A 23,839-nucleotide genomic window follows, 5' to 3' on the forward strand; every position below is an offset into this window, starting at 1 on the left:
TATTTGCACCACCTGCCCATAAGCATTTAGCCAACATATCTGGCTAGAAGTTTAACATTATTGCAACTCCGGTGGTTCTAAGCCTAGAACCACTTGATCCAGCACTCGATTTAATTCTCTATGGCGGTAGCTGTTGGTATGTTCTGGTTGTCTGTCTCTGAGCGAGCCACTCGGAAATGTTACATCGCAATCTAAATTTAAATCCGCGAGAGTACAGATGGAACCAAATGGACCCCTGGTCCATGTATTTGTACCACTCGCTCATATTGAACATAGGTCCTAAGTAAATCGTTTATGAACATCTCAAATCAGTTTGTGTGCCTCTGTATGCAAGGGCTTGCCTTGTGTGAATGTGTGTTTTTTTTTTGTGCTGCTGCTAGTTCTCGGTCGGTGTTGGGAGGCGGAGCTGTCAGCTGTGTGTGTGTGTGTGTGTGTGTGTGTGTGTGTGTGTGTGTGTGTGTGTGTGTGTGTGTGTGTGTGTGTGTGTGTGTGTGCATGAGTGTAGTGGCCGTCCTCTTTGCAACTACCTCACTTTTTCCAGCGTCTTTTTTTTTAACCGTTTCTAATATTTCTTCTGTTTTTGATTGCCAATGCGTGACGCCGTGACCCCAACGGCACCTTCCCGCAACCCCACTTTTGGGCTGCGACCCATAGTTCGAGAACCGCTGGCTTACTGCACCTTTCATTTACAAAAGAACATAAACAAGATGAAACATGGAGATACAAGGTTTCTGCTCAAGAGCAACGATATGCTCCAGAGTCAACTTCTAACCTACATGCCAATAATCACAGCCAGAGTCCTGCCTTGCTTTACCAAAACATCACTGTCAGGTGGAAACCTTCTATGTCCAATAGAGTTAATGGAAAAAAAGAACCTGCGTTCCAATGTAGTTATTATTTAGTCACAAGCTCTCGTTAATACTTTTCATTGGTTCAATATTTATGAAAACCACAGGCACACTTAACCACTTTCACCGACACTCTTCTACGACAAGGGAGAGCATTAATTCATGAGAAAACATAAAAAGTTAAGTGGTTTTCCACCAGATAGCGCTGTTCGCTAACCTATGAATGATGACTCGCCTGTCAGAGAAGGATAGACCCGGAAATGACGTAATTTTAAAAAGTATTTTGTGGAAAAAATTGCCTTTTCTCCATTTCTGTAGTTTTTGGGCAAAAACAAGCCACATTCAACTGGTCACAACTATGCAACGGCTAACCACGACCGGGCACATTTTCCCCCCTATACCACGTGACCCCGTGCGTGTAATGAGGTGATCACCATGAGGACGGCGATCACGGAAAATATTCCACGATTTTTGAAAGGTTAGTAAAATCGCTCGGATTCGCTGGCAAGTGGCTTGACATTTTTCTGAAAAACTCTGGCAGTTAAAGAGTTAAAACACGGAGACATACGTGGTTTCTGCCCCCCCCCCCGACGGCGACGATACATAAGTCACGCGTCCCGCTCGGCTCCGACTCGCAGAACGAAGTCTGCAAGTGATCAGCAGCACTTCAGAGCTCTTAAAAACACTGATCTCTGCGCTAACCCCATGTGACTTGATGCTTGGCAGACACCCGCGCCACAAAGCTATTAAACCACCCCATTGTACACGATCCCTGGGCCGCCGCCCATTAAATGGCTTTGTTGCTATAATTAGGGGTTCTATCCCTTTAATGAAAGGCCCAGTTGATCAATGGTCGTACAACCTTTTTGGAAGAAAAAGCACACAGGGAGAGGGTGTGGCTTCACTCTGTGGCTTTTCAGTTAATAGCCGAATAAATGTAAAGCTACCAATTTCTGAAGTCAACTTTAGTCGTTTCGGCGAACACACTGAACACATTTAACCCATTGAGACCGGGAACGCATCTGTGTCATTTTTTTTATTTCTTTGGGCTATTCAAAAAATAGCAGATCTACAAGCTCATAGCGCGGCACCGAGTGTCGCGCTATGAGCTTGTAGATCTGCTATTTTTTGAAAAGATCGTGAAAATGTGTGCAAATCTTATATATATATGTTTTTTAAAGCGAACATCTGTAACTCAAATCTTTGCTTCTGGGGGATTCTACAAATGTCTTCTACATCCTAACAGTTTTTTGTAAAAAACTTATGTTTCTATATCAGTGGTTCTCAAACTTTTTCCGTGTCAAGGACCACCCAAAATGATATGTATTTGGCCGCGGACCCCCATCTCAAAATATGTTGTTCCAGGAACCCCCAGAAGCAAAGATTTGAGTAAAAAAAAAATCGCTTTCCATGAAAACAAACAAAACAAAATAATATATATATATATATATATATTCAAAGATTTGCACACATTTTCACGATTAAAAAAAGAATAGCAGATCTGCTATTTTTGAAGAGCCAAAGACATCTTAAAAATGACACGGATGTGTTCTCGGTCTTAAAGGGTTAAGTTGATATATTTATGGATTGTTGCTTTAGGGGGGATAATGTCTGCCAGCCCAGAGCGCTGGATGGGAAGTCTCAACACCAAACGGGACCCAATGAGCATCATGGAGGAGGTTGACGTAGCTCTCCAAACATCCACCACCAATTATCTAGGTGGATTAGCACAGACCCAGAGAAATGACAGCAGAGTGAAACACTCAACCGCATTTAGTAAGAAATGTGCCAGAAACAGAGAGAAGGGGCCAATCATTTCTCACAAATATTTGACTAGTATGCTACTACCAAGTGGTGGGAAAAGTACTCAAATGTTTTACTTAAGTAAAAGTATCAATACTGCAAATTAGAAATACTCTGTTACAAGTAAAAGTCCGGAATTAAAATTTTACTTGAGTAAAAGTACAAAAGTATTGGTATCAAAATGTACTTAAAAGTCCCAAAAGTAAAAGTACTCATTATGCAGAATGTCCCATTTCACAAGTTTTCAAAAAAGAATATTTTGAAAATAGTAGATCTACAAGCTCACAATGCGTGAGCTTGTAGATCGTCTATTTTCAAATGGCCAAAATTTATATAGGGCTGAAGTGGGTAATGTATGTTTTGTAATAAAACAAAATCTACAAATTAACTAGTAACTACTAAAGTATTCAAATAATTAAAAGTACAATATTTGCCTCTGAGATGTAGTGGAGTAGAAGTAAAAGTACTGAAAACTGGGAATACTCCAGTAAAGTAAAAAACCTACAAGCTCACAACACACCGTATCACACTGGGAGCTTGTCGATTTAGATGTAGATTGCTTGTAGATCTGCTATAAAAGTTTTTCAAGATTTAGAAAATTTGACATCAGGGTTAATATACTTAACTAGTTGGAAGTTAATATCTTGTCATTACAGTACACTTTAAGCAGTCAAATGTGATGAAAAAGAAAACACCAACTCACTTTTTATAGTAAATATACACACCAGTGGCTCAAAAGTGTTGCACATAATTTTGATCAAATGCCCCTAGTTTTTACATTGATTTTACACGCTATTATTAGAGTTCTGCTGCCACCTAGAGGAGGAGATTCACCACTGCTCACCATGGTTTATTATATAGAGAACACTGTTCCTAAACCAGTGGCCCGCGGACCACTAGAGGTCCATCGCATAAATACAGCTCGTCCAGGGGAAAATGTTTTAAAAATGGTAATAAATATATATAAATGTATTTATTTAGGGAAAATATATATATTAACACATTGTGTGCCAGATGTTTATTAAAATAGGGTACGTTCAGTGCCAGCATATCTTCCATCCACTTTTTGTTTCGTGCTGTAGAAGCCCCGACGCGGAAGTGCATGTAAACAAAGCGTGCATGCGAGACGGCGGAGGGTCCCGACTAATGCCTGGAACAATAATATTTAATATAACGCAATCCTCCATTGCAGAGTGATCGCCGATCGAAAACGTCTCACTTCCACCACGTTAAAAAGAAATGGATATATTAAGCTTTTAGTCAAGGAGTTAACATTGGAGCAGCCGACCGGAAGGATTTTTGACATGGATCCACATCCGGCCTCTCCTTCTCAGAGACTCCTTGGATGATCCCAAAGTTTCGTTAGAGCGCCCCCACGTGGGAAAAATATATTTTTAAAAAATGGGCCAAAAACGGTCCGGAACGTTTCTGGCACATGACGCATGGCTTCTCAAAAACGGTCCAGACCGTTTATGGCACTCAAAGTGTTAAAACAAATGTTTAAATAAATAAATACACGGGCTTGTTATACTTCGTTTTGTGCATATGCACGCACGCACTGTACTACATACAGTATATACATTGTTGCATATTGTTGTTCAAAATAAGCATGGTATTGGACTGCCACACGGGGCGGCAGTGGCTCAGGGGTAGAGTGGCCGGTAGAGCGGCCAGATAGGAACCGCAAGGTTCCCAGTTCGATCCCGGGCTCCCCCAGAGTTAGTGTGGAAGTGTCCTTGAGCAAGACGCTGAACCACTAATTGCTCCCGATGAGCAAGTTGGTGCCTTGCATGGTTTCCTCCACCGTCGGTGTGTGAATGTGTGTGTGAATGGGTGAATGTAACGCACAATCATTGTAAAGCGCTTTGGATAAAAGGGCTATATAAATGCACCATTTACCATTTACCATTTAGTGGTCCAGGGGCCAGTTGCACCACCTCACACTAAGTTCAAACTTAGCCTAGTTATACTGTAGCTTAAATGGCCATTTAACCCATTTAGCCGGGAAAGTATCTGTGTCATTTTTAGATTTCTTTGGCTATTCAAAAATAGCAGATCTACAAGCTCATAGCGCGGCACCGAGTGCCGCGCTATGAGCTTGTAGATCTGCTATTTTAGTTTTTTATGTGAAAATTTGTGCAAATCTTTAAATATATATATATATATTTTTTAATATATATATTTTAAGATTTTCACACATTTTCACGATTTTTTGAATAGCCAAAGAAATCAAAAATGACAGAGATGCGTCCCCAGATTGACTGGATTAAGCTACAACTAGGCTAAGTTTGAATTTAGTGTGAGGTGGTGCAACTGGCCCCTGGAGCTAGAAAACAAGAGGTAAGAGAACCACTGTGCTATACTGCCACCTAGAGGAGGAAGAGGACACTCACCACTGTTGCCCGGTGCCTGCAGGCTGTGCTTGGTGATGGAGCACCAGCTCACGGGGAAGACGTCCCGGGAGTCGTACTTGCACCAGTAGTCGAAGGCCCCCCTCCACCCGTCGAACATGACGAACACCTCCTCGCCCTTCACCTCCCCCACGGTGGCGGGACAGATCAGGTAGGGGTTCTTCTTGTCCACCGCCTCCAGCTTCAGGCCCATCTTGAAGTTGTTCTGAGGCGGCCTCGGAGGCTCCTGGAAACAAGTGGCGGATGAAGAAGTACTCCGATATTATTACTTAAGTAAAAGTAGCAATGCCACACTGTAGAAAATACTCTGTTGCAAGTAAAAGGCTTGTGTTCAAAATGTTACTTGAGTAAAAGTACAAAAGTATTGGCACTGCAGCAAAATATCCTTAACATACCAAAAGTAGAAGTAGTAAAATGTTTGAAAATAGCAGATCTACAAGCTCTAGATGTTCTATTTTTAAATAGAACAAATAGATAAATATGTATAAAATAGGGCTAAAGTGGTTATTGTATGTTTTATAATGTAATCATTTATATCTGCAAAGTAACTAGTAACTAAAGTTTTCAAATAATTGTAGTGGAGTAAAAGTACAATATTTGCCTCTGAGATGTAGTGGAGTAGAAGTTAAAGTACGGAAAATTTTAAATACTCAAGTAAAGCAAAGATACCACAAAATGGTACTCAAGTACAGTACTTGAGTAAATGTACTTAGTTACTTTACACCACTGCTCCTGGAACAACATGAGTCGATATGATTTAGGGCTGCAACTCTACAGTAGATAACTTTTTCTGTTAATCGAATGATCGAGATGCATTTTTTATATATAACATTTGTTTAGTTTTTTTATATAACAACGAATCAACGTAAAAAAACGTTCTGATTGACTTTTTATAATTGACTAAATTAGGTTAGTCTGATTAAACCAACAAAAGTAGCTAAAATAGCGGATCTACAAGCTTGTAGATCTACAAGCTTAGAGTAGATTCAAAAGAAATATTTAAAGAAAAAAAGATTATTGAATTTTTGTATAATTGATTAAATAGATTAGTTTGATTAACTGTGACACCCATAATATAATTCATGACCTATCATAAAATAAATAAATTAATAAATAAAACAAGTTTTACAAGTTACATATTTGAAGGAAAGCATACTTTTTTAAAGGCTGCGGCCGGGGCCATCTCTGCTCCGTTTAACGTTCTCAGTAGGAACATGGGCCACGAGGAGGCGTTCATCCGAAATCCTTGAAGAGAGGCGAAAGCATTAACCCACCATTAGAATAGCATTCCACACATAAGTAATACCACACTGTCATTGTAATCCAAAAGACAAAAAATAAAATGTTTTAGAGCTCTGGAAAGCACTCATTTGGCCTGATTTTAGGGCAATTATTTTGTTATTTTGTTAGCGATTACTATATCTACACTACACTACAACACTGATGATACGTCCCAGGTGCATCCACGTGATGATTTCATTTATAGTTATTCTATTCATAGTGGCTCATAGGAATAGACTACGTGACAACCAGGAACAGTCTAGTGACCACCGGAGGGACGGGTGACAGCCGGAATGTAGACGGCACCCGGGAGCAGTATGGGTTGGCACCCCAGCCTGTGTCTTCCGTGAGGAAGAAGCCCAACAAACCATCATGCCGGAGTGAAATGTTTGGATCGGGGGGAGTCTGGTGGAACACTCAGGTCCTGGACCTGGTGAGACGAAGGAGGGGCCCGGCCAGGAGGCCATCCACAGAGCCTAGTCCCTCCACGTGCCAGAGCCTCCCCCGGTCCCGGCAGAGTAGTTCCGGAGAAGCGGACTGAGTGGCCCTGTCTTGGCCTAAGAGGACTGACCGTGGGTAGCTACTGGGACGTAAGTCGGGGCTTGATCAACCCTGGCTGGGTCACCTGGGTGAGGGTGTATGTTGCGAGACCCGCAAAACACCCGATGACCCCAGGCTACAACACTGATGATACTTCCCAGGTGCATCCATGTGATGTTTTTCGGGCGGTGAAACCGCCCCTATAAGTGAGGTTTGGATATTTGTACAATTTTGTACAATTTTATTTGTACAATTTGTACAATGCACCGTGATTGGCCAATCACAGTCTATTCAGGACTGTGATTGGCCAGTGTCACATGACACATGTGCATAGCCCTATATAAGAAACCATAACTTGAAAAAGAACATACATTGGTTTTTTTCAAGTTATGGTTTCTTCCATCATAAAGAGTGTTTCAATAAATGTATTTATCTTTTGTACATGATTGGTTGACTCCATTCAGTATTGTGATTAGCTAGCAAGACACCGCCCACTTCACACAGGGTGTGATTTTATTCATATCGATTACTTTCCCAATTAATCAAATAATCAAGAAGCACTTTTTTCACAGCAACAAACAGATTTTTCACTAAATCGATTAGTCGACAACGGTGTCGTGTACAAATAGCTACATAGCTGATCTACAAGCTCACAACTTGTCGCATTGTGATACAACCTCAGCAGCCTTCTGTCAAGACAAAACAGACAGCGTTCTGCAAAGCATATTTGGTCTGATTTTGGTAGTCGTTTCCTAATGACTGCAGCATGAATAAAGAATACAGAGGGTTGGTGACGTGACTTTACCGAGCGGCGGCTGCAGCATGTCCCCTTTCTTCTCGCAGGTGCCGATGGGCTGGATGTCGGACGAGTCCACCAGCCTCCAGAAGTCGTTGGTGCTGTCGCTGCCGTCCAGGCGCAGCCGCAGCCGCACGCCCGTCATGCCCATCACCGTGGCGATGCACACCGAGGTGGAGTTGCGCGGGTCGTGCGCCTCCAGCTTCATTCCCACCTTGAAGTCGTTGGAGGGCGGGACCCTGGCCTGCAGAGAAGAGGAGGAGGATAGAGAGAGAGAGACACGTTAACCACAGCGTCCCCTATTCCGGCATTTCCGGGGCAGGTGATAATAGGCAAGTATTTAGAGAATGGATCCAAATGGGGGTAACTTAGGCCTGTCACAACTATTACATAATCATCTAATCGCAATAGTCTAATTACAACGCGTCACTGCGTTGTAAGCTTATAGATCAGCTATTGCTGCTATTTTTACATGCATAAAATCATTAAATATGTCAATAATTTCTTTGCACATTTCAATTATTTTTGTGACAATTAACTCATTGAATTCTGCCATGGCTCAGCCTGCCAACGACGAGTTTGGACGAGTTTTGAAAAAATAAATAAATAAATTGAAAAAATAACTATTATTATATTTTTTTTCACACAGAACCAGGAGATAACGTGATCCAAAGATTTACTGCTCCATTAATTTCATGGTTAAAGAAAATAGGCGAACAATATAAAAAAATCACACCCTGTGTGAAGTGGGCGGTGTCTTGCTAGCTAATCACAATACTGAATGGAGTCGATCAATCATGTACAAAGGATAAATACATTTATTGAAACACTCTTTATGATGGACAAAACCATAACTTGAAAAAAACCAAAATTTTGGTTTTTTTCAAGTTATGGTTGCTTATATAGGGCTATGCACATGTGTCATGTGACACTGGCCAATCACAGTCCTGAATAGGCTGTGATTGGCCAATCACAGCGCAGGATAATTCTACTAATTTCCTGGGCCCAGATCACAGCGCAGGAGTTAGTACATTTTTCCAAATCTCACTTATAGGGGCGGTTTCACCGCCCAAAAATATATACTTCTGATTTTCCTGGATCCAAATGGGCGGTAACTATGCATGACGGTAAGCATGATGTGTCTTGACTATATGCAACAGTAAAGACAATGAGTCAGTGTTATCTTATTGGACACAAATCTATGCATTTTCCTGTTATTTCTGAACGGGTCATAAAACCCAGTTCTAACCCTGGAACAACAATAGAGAATGGGGCTCAGAGAGTCAGAGCTTGTTATTGTTACATGTACACAGTACCCGCAATACTGACTGTCCTGGATATGGTCTATACAGTAACAGGATATACTGTTTACATGTACCTTTAATAATCTGCTTTGTCCCTGTTTATACTGTATATGCCTATAGAATAGACTATTTCTCTGCCTATCTGTTCCCTCCACACTTGAGAAGGCATTTGAAGACTAATCATAGCCCATAGACAATAAACAATGAACCCATTAAGGCCTGAGGTTCAGACTCTACAAAAATGTACAGTATGTTGCTAAATATCAGTGGTACTCAAACTTTTTCATGTCAAGGACCTCCAAAACTTATATGTATTTGGCCAAAATATGTTGTTCCAGGCACCCCCAGAAGCAAAATATTTGAGTTAAAATGTTCGCTTTAAAAATATATATATATTCAAAGATTTGCACACATTTTCACGATTTTTCAAAAACAGCTAATCTACAAGCTCACAGTGCGGCAGTGAGCTTGTATATCTGCTATTTTTGAATAGCCAAAGTATGAAATAACGGTTAAAGTGGTTAAAATCTAAAATGACACGTAAAATGATAAGTTTGAGGTCTGAATGGGTTAATTAAAAATAACCAAATGCGTTGGTGACTACCACATCAGACAGGTGAGATGGTGCAGAAATGTGTGTGTGTGTGGGGGGTCACTGGGGTTGAGTGACATACCTGACGAAAAAAGGTAGGAGGAGCAGGTGTAGATGATGTTTCTCTGAGATACTCGTCCCAACTGAACGCATCTGGAAACAAAGGAGGAACGCAGATTATTATGACATACAGTTTTATATGACTCGATTCATTATGCATTTGGTAAGAATAATAATGGCCTGTCCTTGATTTTGTTGTTTTGTTTTGTAAGGAGACTTTGAGTAATATAAAAAATATTAAATAATTATAATAAATGTCTAAAGTGCAATATAAATTGCATGTAGTATTACTATTATTATGTACAGTATATGGAAAGATTTAACTTAACAGCTCATAAAAAATGTTCAAAGTGGCAATATTGTTATCGTTGAGCCTCCTTTCTCCAGCTTACTGTTCCAGTTGGTAAGAATACACAATATAAAGATAATATAGTACACAGAGTTGGTAAACATTTCAGAATGCGACGCATTGTGAGCTTGTAGATCTGCTATTTTCAACAGATTTTTATACATTTGAAAACGTGTGAAATGCGACAGTCTGCATAATGAGTACTTTTACTTTTGGTACTTTAAGTACATTTTGATACCAATACTTTTGTACTTTTAGTCAAGTAAATTTAGAATTCCGGACTTTTACTTACTACGGAGTATTTCCACATTGCAGCATTGATACTTTTACTTAAGTAAAACATTTTAGTACTTTTCCTACCACTGGATAACACAATAACACAAGCATTATATTGCAGGGCAATGGGTTTTCAGGGTCACAGTGAGGTGGCCTACATTTGGTACATGACACAGCACCTTCCCTAACACGTAACCCTACACCATGTTGTCCCTCAGTCCCAGGCCGGAGGTGGGCATGCATCCATATCTGGTAGAGCGCTACTGTACCAGAGGTTGGGGACCGTTTGAAACACCCAGAAAACATCCATTTATTTAATACAACCATACATTTAACCCATTAAGACCTGAGACCGATTCTAAAAATGCTTTCTAAATCCTAATAGTTTTTGGGATTTTTTTTTTTTAATTACCCCTTTCAACAGAATTCCCAAAGCGATGTTTTGCAACGTTATAAAACTGAACATTCCACATCAAAGCGACCGACCGAGATCGAATGCCGTTTCCACAGCAACGGTTCTTGTCTCGTCACGTCAACCTACTCACTTGATGCACCAACTCCAGCATCTCAAAAACCACCTTTCGCTATATTAATATTATATTATTTATGTTATATTGTAGACCCGTGGTTCTCAACCAGTGGTTTGGGGACCACCAGTGGTCCTTGAGGGCTCTGTATGAGCTTGTAGATCTGCTATTTTTGAAGAATCTTGAAAATGTGTGCATATCATTGAATATATATGTTTTTTTAAAGCGTACATTTTTAACTCAAATCTTTGCTTCTGGGGGTCCCTGGCATAAAACCATTTTCAGATGGGGGTCCGCGGCCAAATGTAAATCAATTTAGGGGTCCTTTGCATGAAAAAAGTTGAAAACCACTGTTGTAGACAAACAATAAGCAATTACAAAATAGTCCCTCCGGGCTATGAGATATAAACAGCAGACTGTCCATCCCAGCTATGTGAATGAAAAAAGAAACAAATTGATTCTGTGAAACACCTTGACAGTATTTCCCGATAAGATATCAATGTGTTTTGCGTTGTTGTGGTATTGTGTTCCTAAACACTAGATTGGTTCTCAAAGTCCGGGGACCCCCAGGGGTCCTTGAGGGAGTTCCAGGGTGTGCTCAGCTAAATGATGGATAGTTAGGAACCAAATGGACACTTATGGGTCTGTAACTATGAGAGTGTACAAATGGGACCAAATGGACCCATTCCATTTGTACACTCACAGAGTTAAATTAACATTGATTTTACAATATAAGTTGGGGTCCCATTGATAGAAATGTCATTAAATGAGGGTCCGTAGCCTAATGCAAGTCAAACTGGGGGTCCTAGAAATTAAACTGTTTGAGAATCACTGCTAGAGCCGTAAAAATCATATTATTATGGGGGTCCCTGAGGCATATATTTTCAAATGGGGGTCCGCGGGCTAATAAGTGTCAATTTGGGGGGTCCTCGACATGAAAAAGTTTGAGAACCACTGCACTAGATGGATTAAAGGTGTGTAAATGTAATTTGGGACCTCAGTGCTGACTTTGGAAAGTCATCCCTGCAGAACATGGGAAAGTGACAGTTAAAAGAGCGACCGACGAAACAGATAAATCATAATGATGCTATACTACGTATGACACGTTCTGAAACTCCTCGCTAGTCATTCGACAAGTGGAATCTCACGAGACTCAATCAGCCGGCATCATACGACAGGCTAATTCATACCGCTACTACAGTACCTCTCTCTGCAACGTTCTCTAACGGTTTCGTCTCATCGTAATTTTTTGCTCTGAACTAGCCTTAAAGGGATAGTTCACCCCAAAAAAAGACTTTTTTTCTATCGATTAGACCGGTGGACCGGTAGGCAGCGGTTCCGGTAGGAGACGCACCGGAACCGCTGCCGGTCATCAAATTATTGGCTTAGGAATGTGACAAAAACTAAGAAATATCCATGAATTCAAGTCTCCATGGGGTGACTAATCGATGGGAAAAAAGTAATTTTGGGGGTGAACTATCCCTTTAAAACTCTTGTACATTTTCCTTATCGTTTTGCAAGGCATATTTCAGCAATTCCAAACTTTTTCGATGTCTAAAATAGAAATGATTTTGAATTCACACACTTTTCCAGAGTTTTCCTCCACATAGAAACTCACAATATTATATAACGTGTGGGCGAGGCTGAGCTTGAGCAATTAAATGTAAACACATACCACAAGGAACCAGAACAGTATTGTTAACTGGACTCCACACAAGCGACTTGCTATAAAGGAAATACTATTGAATGAATGCTTCCTGAAAGTACGGGGAAACATTGTCACTGGAAGCTTGAACCTCGACACCCTATACTTTACAGAGGACAGAAATATGATATGAACATCCATATTACCTTTAGCTGCAGTAAGAGTCTGTCCTGAAGGTGAAAGAGTGCTTCCTGGTTTGTCCTTTTTCCCGTCCTTCTGATCTGTGAACACAAACAGGGCCATTGATTCCAGAGAACGACTAGTCACCACTTTCAACCAGACGTCCCTGTTTCGGACACGCCAATATTTTTTTTACCAGAACACCCCAAAAATATAAACAAAAATAGCAGATGCTCGAACTTATACCATAGATCGGCTATTTTTGCTATGACGTAGAGTGGTGTAAAGTAACTAAGTACATTTACTCAAGTACTGCACTTAGGTCATTTTTTGGGGTAATTTTTTACTTTACTGGAGTATTTCCAATTTTCTGCACTTTTACACTGCACTACACCTCAGAGGCAAATATTATACTTTTACTCCACTACAAATATTTGAAAAAAGTTTAGTTACTAGTTACTTCGTAGATATAAATGACTACATTATAAAACATACATTAACCACTTCAGCCCTATTGTATACCTAGGCTAATTGAAAATAGCAGATCTACAAGAAGTTGTGAGATCTGCTATTTTCGAAAATGTTAGTACTTTTCCTTTTGGTTCTTTGAGTACATTTTGATACCAATACTTTTGCACTAAGACTCAAGTCAATTTTTAATTGCAGACTTTTACTTGTAACAGAGTACTTCTACATTGCAGTATTGATACTTTTACATACAGTAAGTAAAACATTGAGTATTTTTTCCACCACTGATGACGTATATAGGGCTGGATACACCTGGTATCCATATGATATAGCTCTGTCAACGTACTGTAGTGTACACGAGCCAAAACCCCAAGTCCATTCATTCCTATGGGAACATCTGTGAGATCCCATGTGTTTAGGAGACTCCTTCCGTTATGTTTCCAGTACTGAATGAACTTTGTCTCGAGTACAACTAGAAAAACTAGGAAAGAAACATTAAGACCGGGAAACAAATCTGTCATTTTAGATTGTAACCATTTTTTTAAAATCATTATTTTATACTTTGGCTATTCAAAAATAGCAGATCTACAAGCTCATAGCGCGGCACCGAGTGCCGCGCTATGAGCTTGTAGATCTGCTATTTAAAAAAATGCTTGAACATTTTTGCAAATCTTTGAATATATATATTTTTAAAGCGAACATTTGTAACTCAAATCTTTGCTTCTGGGGGGGGTCCATATTTTGAGATGGGGGGTCCGCAGCCAAATACATATAATTTTGGGGGTCCTTCACATGAAAAAGTTTGACAACCACTAATATTATAGCAACATACATTTTTCCCCAAAAAAACTGTTAGGATTTAGAAGACATTTGTAGAATCCCCAGAAGCAAAGATTTGAGTAAAAAATATATATGTATTCAAAGATTTGCAAAAATGTTCACGATCTACAAGCTCTGCTATTTTTGAGATTTTTGAATAGCCCAAAGAAACCTAAAACGACACAGATGCGTTCCTGGCTTGAATGGGTTAAAATGCCAATTTTGTTCAAAAATCATGTCCGTGGTATGTGATCTTATCTGGACCGTAGGGTGTTGTTAAACTCCACACAGCAGGGAGTCTCGTCACGAGCTCCTGTTGCTAACATTAGGATCTAGTCAACACCTGTTTGTTCCGAGGTCTATTTCTGCTTCACTATTCTCTGTTTGCCTGGTTCAGCAATACACCATTGATGCCGTCTATATTGAGTGTAACATGCCTGACCATTTAGAATAGCATCTCTGTTCAGTGTCTTGAGATTGTAGCTATAGGCCTGTCACAATTATTAACATAATCGTCTCATCGCAATTATTTGAGATAATCGCAATTCTTTTTGCATTATCGTCATAATTGTTTCCATGTTGAAAAATGTTCCCAACTTTTCAAATATGAAAAAAGCAGAAATAGCAGATCTACAAGCTTACAACGCGTCACTTGTAGATCAGCTATTTCTGCTATTTTACATGCATACACAGGAGGGAATATTGCGTCTTTATTACACAGAATTACAGGCCTCACACAAAACTATGTGGAAATGAGTGGTGGTGAGTGAACGGTTAAGACATCTTTACAGTAGTATTGCTTTCATGTTTCATCAGCACACCCTCTTACCAACAGCTCAAGTAAGACTTAACCACCAAAACTGGCATCCATCCATGTGTTGTGTTGAAGAGACGGGACACATTTTGCTCACTATCATGAAGGTATGTCCCCTGCCATAATCAATAATCATTTGATTCATTCAAAGAATGAAATTCTGCTTTAAGATTGCAGTAACATTTTATGAATCAATTTGAAAATGCAATAAAGGACACTCATCACAGACAGAATGTCTCATTTCACAAGTTCAAAATGTATAAACATCTTTTGAAAATAGCAGCTCTACAAGCTCACAATGAGAGCTTGTAGATCGGCTATATTCAAATGGCCAAAATGTATGTAGGGCTGAAGTGGTTAATGTAAGTTTTGTGATAATAATCTACATCTGCAAAGTAACTAAAGCTGTCAAATAATTGTAGTGGAGTAAAAGTACAATATTTGCCTCTGAGATGTAGTGGAGTAGAAGTAAAAGTATTGAAAATGGGAAATACTCCAGTAAAGTCAAAATTCCTCAAAAGTGTACTTAAGTGCAGTACTTGAGTACTTAGTTACTTTACACCACTAGTGACGTATTATGTCCTGTTAACTGGCGTCGCTACTTAAAAAATAAAAGTGTTCTTGCCTTTTAGTGGGGTCTTCCCCATGTCGACAGGTGTGATGGCGATATCTCTGCGATGAGGATAGAAAGATGCAGGGTATTCACCCCAGTACGTCTCTATAGTCTCCCCTGTGGCACTGTCCTGGAAAATAGCACATAGGGAAAGTAGTTCATGTCAGCCGTAGAAAACTAATTAATCCACACACACACAGATTCATTAATACATGTGCGCCCATTTCTGTCAAAGTGCATGTTTTGGCAGGGGAGTGAGTGCACTGCCCACAGCGTCCCTGCTTTTATTTTGGAACCCGTGATGCCATGCATCTCTACCCTCTCTGATCTCAAATGCATTTCCTGTCTTTCTATACGGTCCTCCTTGTCTTAACCCATTCAAACTGGGAATGCATACTGTGTCGTTTTAGATTTCTTTGGCTATTCAAAAATAGCAGATCTACAAGCTCATAGCGCGGCACCGAGTGCCGCGCTATGAGCTTGTAGATCTGCTAATTTTGAAATTTGTGAAAATTTGTGGAAATCTTTGAATATATATATTTTTTTTCAAGCGAACATTTGTAACTCAAATCTTTGCTTTTGGGGCGTCACTGGAACAAGATATTTTGAGATGGGGGTCCGCGGCCAAATACGTATCATTTTGGGGGTCCTTGACATGAAAAAGTTTGAGAACCACTGATTATAGCACCGCATGTTTTTTTTTAAACGGTTAGGATTTAGAAGACATTTGTAGTACTTCCCAGAAGCAAAGATTTTAGTTAAAAATGTTCACGAATTTTTTTTATAAAGAAGGCAGATATACAAGCTCATAGAGCTTGTATATCTGCTATCTTTGAAATAGCCAAAGAAATCTAAAATGACACAGATGCGTTCCCGGTCTTAATGGGTTAATACAAATGGCAGCAACAAGTTTGGCTACCGTCATTCAGCTTCATGACATCAACGAGGATGTTACTGAGCTACCACTGTGATGAACACAGCGTTTTGGGGGAGTTTGATTCAATCAAGCAGCAATGCATGAGGCGTGTGAAGTTTGTTTACATGGATATCGAGAGCTACTGTAGGCGAGGACAAAAAGAGAGGGGGGAATCCCCCTTTCATGCTTTAATGTGAGTAAAAGACAAGCGACCCCACACACAGCACCACACGGTAGTAGGAGATAATCAGCGGGTTTGAGCGGCTGGCTCTCTTTATAAACAACCAAAGTAGTGCCTTCAGAACCCAACCCAGTGGGAAATAAATACCGATTCCCACAGCTCTGACATGTTGAGCTTGAGCTACATTATGGAATATTTATATACAATCGAGGGCAACTTGGAAATTAAACCAATAAAGACATTTTCTATTGAAAACATGGCTCTACCAAAAAAAATAAACTTTTTGAACAAGCACTTCAACACAGAAGTGCACAGTTTTTTTTAGTTTTTTTTACTATTACCTGCATTATAGAGCCTTAATAGTCCAATACGTTTTTTTCTGAGTGCTGAAAATGAATTTTAGGGATTCTTCTCTGAATGCGTCTACTTTAATGTCAATTAATAAAATAATAAGTCAGCTTTCAGCATCTTATGTCTCCCAAGTACTGGCCTATGCCTCTAAAATAAGACAGCCACGTGAGGAAACTGCCCCAAAGGTACTTTTGGGTTGCCTGGAAATTCCTTTTGCGAAGGACTGAACCACCCACTTAAAAACGTACTAAGTAATACACAAACTGTCTTCAATATGTTTCTGATACCGACCTCCATTCTGGTCTAGCTGTCACAAACTGTACACAATTCAATACATCTGTTTTTTTTCTTCATGCATTACATAAGAGCAGGATGGAGCAGTAACTGTAACAAGTTACACAGAGCCATGAATGTACAGTAAAATCCTCACACTGTCCATTTATACATTTTTTACACACTCAAGAGTACTTTTTTTTTTAATAGTGTATTGACTTTAGAGGTAGGCTATATATTTATTATTTATTATTATATATATATATAGAGAGAGATCATTAAAAACCTAATGTAACATTCCAGTCATGGACCCTCCCACACATGGACAGGAAACCTACATGATCGGGGGAGGTTAGGTGGCATGTTATTATCAGTGGTGTAAAGTAACTGAGTACATGTACTCAAGTACTGCACTTAAGTACAGTTTTTAGGTATTTTTACTTTACTGGACTATTTCCAATTTTTTGTACTTTTACTTCTACTCCACTACATATCAGAGGCAAATATTATACTTTCACTCCACTACAAATATTTGAAAACTTTAGTTACTAGTTACTAGATATACATTATCAAATTATAAAACATACATTAACCACTTTAGCCCTATTTTATAACGTTGCGATCTACAAGCTCACAACGTGTGAGCTTGTAGATCTGCTATTTTCAAACATTTTAGTAACTTTTTTCAAACTTTTACTTTTGATACTTTAAGTACATTTTGATACCAATACTTTTGTACTTTTATTCAAGTCAATTTTTACTTCCAGACTTTTACTATATTTGTAACAGAGTATTTCTACATTGCAGTATTGATACTTTTACTTAAGTGAAACATTTGAGTACTCTTTCGTCCACTGGCTATTATAGGCCTATTAGATCATCATGTAACCATATAAGAATATTATTTATGATGACAGATCATCATAATCATTATGACAGATCATGATCAGAGAAGTAGGTAGTGCTGCATTTTTATAGGTCCTACAAATCACCATCATGTAACAACAGCTACAGTTAGTCATCCATGATGAACTGAAACTCAAGATATCAGCCCATGGGAATGTTTAATAGATCATTCAAAGAAATCAATGGTTTATTTGAAAACACTGAGGAGGAAAACGAACAGTTTATATAAATCGTATGTCAGTCAGCTTATTTTGTTTTATAAATATAAAATATTATTGTGATTAATTACAAAATGTTAAGTTAGGCATGAATGTTATTTGTTTACCTGGTTTTGGTTGAATGAACTGGACTACAGCATGTTCTTATAATAATATTAACATTAAACTATCTTAAACACACATTATTACCACATGTAATGTGTTCATCACCTTTTTTTATGTAGCTGTGTCATTATTAGGAATTGATTGACTGATTGATAATATTAACATTAAATTATATTGTAACTTAAACACAGAATTTAATGCATTCATCACCTCTAAATATATTCAATAGGGCTGGCAAAGTTCGCTTGGGTGGGGGAGTGATTTGGGGGGCGTTTTAAGTATTCATGTCATTAATAGGATTGATTGATAATATTAACATTAAATGATATTGTAACTTATAACAAACACACATTATTACCACATTTTAATGTACTCATCACCTCTAAATATATGTATTACTGTTTATTTTTTAAGTATTTATATCATTATTAGGACGATGACTCTCTCAATAGAATCAATACATGTAATCAGAAGTATTGTAATAGCAGTTAGCTACTGCTAACAACACCTTTGATAGTTGGAAAATAGCAGATCTACAAGCTCACAACGCCTCACGCAGCGACGCGTAGTGAGCTTGTAGATCTGCTATTTCCCCCGTTCCAGGTCGTAGCCTGCTCCCCCAGACGAGTGTTGACAACTGGACGGCTTCATTCGGCTAGCCCCCCGTCCGGACTCTCTTGATTCCCAGGTGCTTCGCCCAGGTGGGCGTGGTTTTAGGTTAAGTTTGAGTCATATACACACCACGCCCACCTGGGCGAAACACCAAAGAAAGAGGGCTCCCCACCTCCCCCTAGCCCGTCACCACAGCAGCACAGCACAGCAGGGCTAAACGAGGCTAACGGGCTAATAAACGCTAGCCCTGCTCTGGTCCACAACACTTTGTGTCGTATCATTATTTACTATAATAAAATCATTATTTTGTATAGCTTCTTTGGAGGCTTTTGTTTTAAAACTCCACATGAATAAACCCCTAAAGGACGAACTATAATACAAGTTACTTACTTTGTGAAGACAGAAAGAAGAAGTAGAGGGTTCGCTGCTCACACTTTTCTACGTGCGTCAGCTGCCATATTTTTTACTCAAAAGTAGTCTAGTGTACACAGCGGTGTTGCCAGATTCTGCGAGAGAAGTAAGCATTCGGGTCTTTGAAAACAGGCTACGGCGGCAATTTGAAAATAGCAGATCTACAAGCTCACAATTTGTGTCGCATTTTCAAACAAATTATGATTTTGGGGAAAGAAATAGGTATTTTTTTGAAAAAAAAACGTGTAACATTTTAACAACACAAATATTTTACGGGGGTCCACAACATGTTTTCAGATGGGGGGTCTGCGGACAAATACATATTAATATGGGGGTCCTTGACATGACAATGTTTGAGAACCACTGGTTTAAACAACATTTAGGAAACAAGCCCCAACTACACTTTAGAAACAAGCTTAAATAAACAACTACACTTTAGAAACAAGCTTAATAAACAACTATACTTTAGAAACAAGTCCAAATAAACAACTACACTTTAGAAACAAGCCCAAATAAACAACTACACTTTAGAAACAAGCCCAAATAAGCAACTACACTTTAGAAACAATTAAGCCAAATAAGCAACTACACTTTAGAAACAATTAAGCCAAATAAGCAACTACACTTTAGAAACAAGCCCAAAAAAACAACTTCACTTTAGAAACAAACCAAACAGAAAAATAAGCCCCAAGTCGCTTATAATAAGCGGACATGGCAACACTGACACACAGTGAGCTGTAACCTCCTGGCGTCACGAAGCCTGGTTCATATTTACTGTTAACCATTCGGATCCGGTCTTAGAGCCCGCCCTACTGTATCCGGCCATTTTCCAGGAAGACACCTGTTAAAGCACTGTTTCCGTATCCGGCTTAAAAAACTCAGACCGGATCAACAACCTGCAAAGCGACTTGGGATCCACAGTCTACTCAATGCAAAATGTAATGCCAAAGATGGTTACGTCGTCAAGAGCGTTGTGGTGGCGGGAGGGCGTGCCGTAGTGACTTCGGCGGGCCAATGAGAGGTCGTTGTCCTGCCCACTGTCCTCGTTTCCAGCCAATCGGCGCTCGATTGTTGCTCATCAGTCTGTCTGTCTGTCTCTATGGTCTGTCTGTCCTCTCCGTTCAGAGGAAGTGAAATGAGTCATCGATCTGTTTCTCTTTCTTTCTTCACTTTCCCTCTCGGTGCTCGGTGAACGCACCCCCTGCCCCTCCCCCCCACGTCGTTGTATAAAAGCTCATATTTGTCAGTGAACGTGACATCCATTAATAATAATTATATATATATATATATATATATATATATATATATATATATATATATATATATATATATATATATATACACATATATATTATCATTATTATTATTATTATTATTATTATTATTATATAATTCTATTGAATTTGTATCACGTTTTACTTTTACCTTATATTATATATATTATATTATATTATACTTATACCTTTACCTTAAATTGTGAATTGTACTTCCATGTACTGTTTCTCATGTCGTTGTCTTACTAGATAAAGTACATCAATCAATCAATCAATCAATCAATCAATCAATCAATCAATCAATCAATCAATCGGAGTCTCCTCATCTCTCCAGCTCCTTAATGAATAGAAAATACATTTTCAGGTGGGTTGCCAATTTCAGCCAATCAGAAGAGAGAACCCATTTATCAGCTTACAGTGTTCCAATTATTTGTGTCTGCTCATTTCTTTGTGTCATCACTTCCAATGTTTAACTTAAGAAACAAGCCAAACAGAAAAACAAGCCCCATAAAATAGGGTTAAAGTGGTTAATGTATATTATACATTATTATAATAATTATATTATAATATAATCATTTATATCTGCAAAGTAACTAGAACTAAAGTTTTCAAATAATTGTAGTGGAGTAAAAGTACAATATTTGCCTCTGAGATGTAGTGGAGTAGAAGTAAAAGTATTGGAAATTGAAAATACTCCAGTGAAGTAAAAATACTTCCAAAATTGTACTATACAGTACTTGAGTAAATGTAGCCTACTTAGTTACTTTACACCACTGTCCCCTTCTGAACATAATGCTCTTTTTGTCCTATACACACCTGTCACCAATCTGGTGAGCGTCAGCTTTCTTCCAAAAAAAATACAGTCATTTACCCATTTAAATGTCAGGGCCCCATTCAGAATATTAAAATAAATGCATTCATACTCCCATTGTCTTTTTTTTTTTGTTGCTTTACATTTGTCCTAACATTTGTTCTTACAGATCAAATGTCTCAAATCAATGCTCTCAATGATCAAATGCCTTATTTCAATAGTTTTTTTTTTTTTTTATACAATTTGTCGCGATAAACATATAACATTGCAGCAGCAAGAAACAAATGTGGACAGACTGTGCCATCGATTCTTCAACGTCTTTTCAGGCCAAGGACCCCTTAGCAGAGAGAGAGATGAAGCAGGGACCCTCACCACATATTAAATAACATTTAGCAGATTAAACCTTTTTCATAGATTTCATAGATGGCTTCATAGACTTGTTGCGTCATGTAAAGTGTTTTGTTTGTTTGTTTGTTTGTTTGTTTACACCAGGGGTCTTCAAAGTTTTCAGCCCAAGGACCCCCTAGCTGAGAGAGAGATGAAGCAGGGACCCCCTTATTGTATATATATTATACATTATATATATTATATATATATATATTTGTTTACTTGGTCTGCTCTTTTTTCCCTCTACACCTATAAACCTCTTTTCCAAAAATAGCTGATCTATCTGAGGGGTCTTCAGAGTTACTACAGGGGGTCCGCCAAATCTTTGTGTGATGTATATAATGTTTTTATATACATCATTCCCCCCCCCCAGAATAAGGACGCTGGGATGAATGTCTCACCCTCATCCAGGAGAGGGCGCCATCCCACACGCATACCACTGAGCTGTGACGCAACAGTCTAAATCAGGGGTCTTCAAGGTTTGTGAGGCCAAGGACCCCCTAGCTGAGAGAGAGTTGAAGCAGGGACCCCCCCCCACACTACATATTGTATAAAATTGTGTTGCAGATAGAACTTTTTCATAGATTTCATGGATAGTTGGATTCATACTAATGTGTATTTTCAGAGAGTTAACCTTAATTTAAACCATCTATATTTAGTCAACTTGACCGCTGGCTCTGTACTTGGTCTGCTCTTTTCCCTCTACACCAACTCTCCGAAAATAGCTTGTAGATCGGCTATATTTGGCTAATGTTCCCCATCATACAAAGATTTGGCAGACCCCCTGTAGCATCTCTGAGGACCCCCTAGGGGTCCCGGACCCCCTATTGAAGGCCCCTGGTCTAAATAATAAATAATCTAATCTCTAATCTGTTGTATGTAAACTGAGGAACAAGAGGCAGCCCGATCCAGAAAAACTATGCAGATTTTGGAGCAACATAACATAGTGACTCATTAATGTTTTTGACAATTCAACTGTTTTTATTATTGTGCAACAAAATAGCAAGGGGGAAAAAAAGCACTACCCAACACTCAGATAAGTTGAACTTTATTTGCATGAAAAAACTCTTTAAAAAAGGTGCAGTTAAGCTTAAGAAATATTCCTTAAGAGATTAAAAATACAATATATAAATTGCCAGACAATTCTTTTTTTCTTTGTAAACAATAACAAATGGCATTGTAGTTCCAAAGTTTTTACACAATACTGTTCAAAACATTTGCCTTCACGGGCAGGGAGTCAGCATGTATTTTCAGTGGTTAAAAGGGGCAGTTCACCTAAAATAAAATAAATACACATTATGTTCTCTTAACGGGAGAGATTGCTACCTACCAATCCAGATGGTTTGAGTGACATTTGCAGAGCTTTGGAGACTTCTGCCAGAGTGATGTCTGCTGTTCAGCCCAATACAATGGAGCTCAATGGCACTCTGTAAAAACTGCATTTGAAAACACTTTTGTTGAAGCGTTTCCACATTATTTGCCACTTGACCCATTAAAATCGGGAACGCATCTGTGTAACCACTCTAACCATTATTTTATACTTTGGCTATTAAAAAATAGCAAGATCTACAAGCTCATGAGTGCCGCGCTATGAGCGTGTAGATCTGCTATTTCTGAAAAATCGTGAAAATGTGCGCAAATCTTTGAATATATATAGATTTTAAAGCAAACATTTTTAACTCAAATCTTTGCTTCTGGGGGGTCCCTGGAACAACATAATTTGAGATGGGGGTGGTCCGCGGCCAAATACATATCATTTTGGGGGCCCTAGACTTGAAAAAGTTTGAGGACCACTGATTATAGCAAAGTTTTTCAAAAACTGTTAAGGTCCTTACACACCGGGGCGATTTTTTTCATGTGAATAATACGTTTTTTTAAAAAACCTTATAAAGTCAATGCAAGCTTACATGGAGCGAAAAAGCGTCTTTTAATTATTTGGAACGAGTCCGAATTTTGCGTATATTCGCATATTCGCCGGTGTGTAACCGCCTTAAGGATTTAGAAGACATTTGTAGAATCCCCAGGAGCAAAGATTTGAGTTAAAAATTATTTTCATGATTTAAAAAAA

At 38.9% G+C, this 23,839-nt stretch overlaps 1 protein-coding gene across 2 annotated transcripts in view; it reads right to left on the reverse strand.

The window, feature by feature from the left end:
• LOC308086245 (sex comb on midleg-like protein 2) overlaps positions 1–19,353 on the reverse strand; it is a 49,536-nt gene extending 30,183 nt beyond the window's left edge. For both annotated transcript variants that reach the window (XM_080429706.1, XM_080429705.1), the window contains exons 1-7: positions 19,279–19,353; positions 15,339–15,456; positions 12,639–12,713; positions 9,658–9,728; positions 7,689–7,923; positions 6,219–6,307; positions 5,045–5,288 (exon numbers count right to left, since the gene is read on the reverse strand). In XM_080429706.1, the coding sequence (XP_080285832.1) occupies positions 5,045–5,288; positions 6,219–6,307; positions 7,689–7,923; positions 9,658–9,728; positions 12,639–12,713; positions 15,339–15,360 (736 nt within the window). In that variant the 5' untranslated portion in view covers positions 15,361–15,456; positions 19,279–19,353. The remainder of the gene's footprint in view (positions 1–5,044; positions 5,289–6,218; positions 6,308–7,688; positions 7,924–9,657; positions 9,729–12,638; positions 12,714–15,338; positions 15,457–19,278) is intronic.
• Positions 19,354–23,839: the final 4,486 nt, after the last annotated feature.

Source organism: Gymnoscopelus braueri, assembly GCF_963280865.1.
Source record: "Gymnoscopelus braueri genome assembly, chromosome: 6".
Lineage (NCBI taxonomy): Eukaryota > Metazoa > Chordata > Actinopteri > Myctophiformes > Myctophidae > Gymnoscopelus > Gymnoscopelus braueri.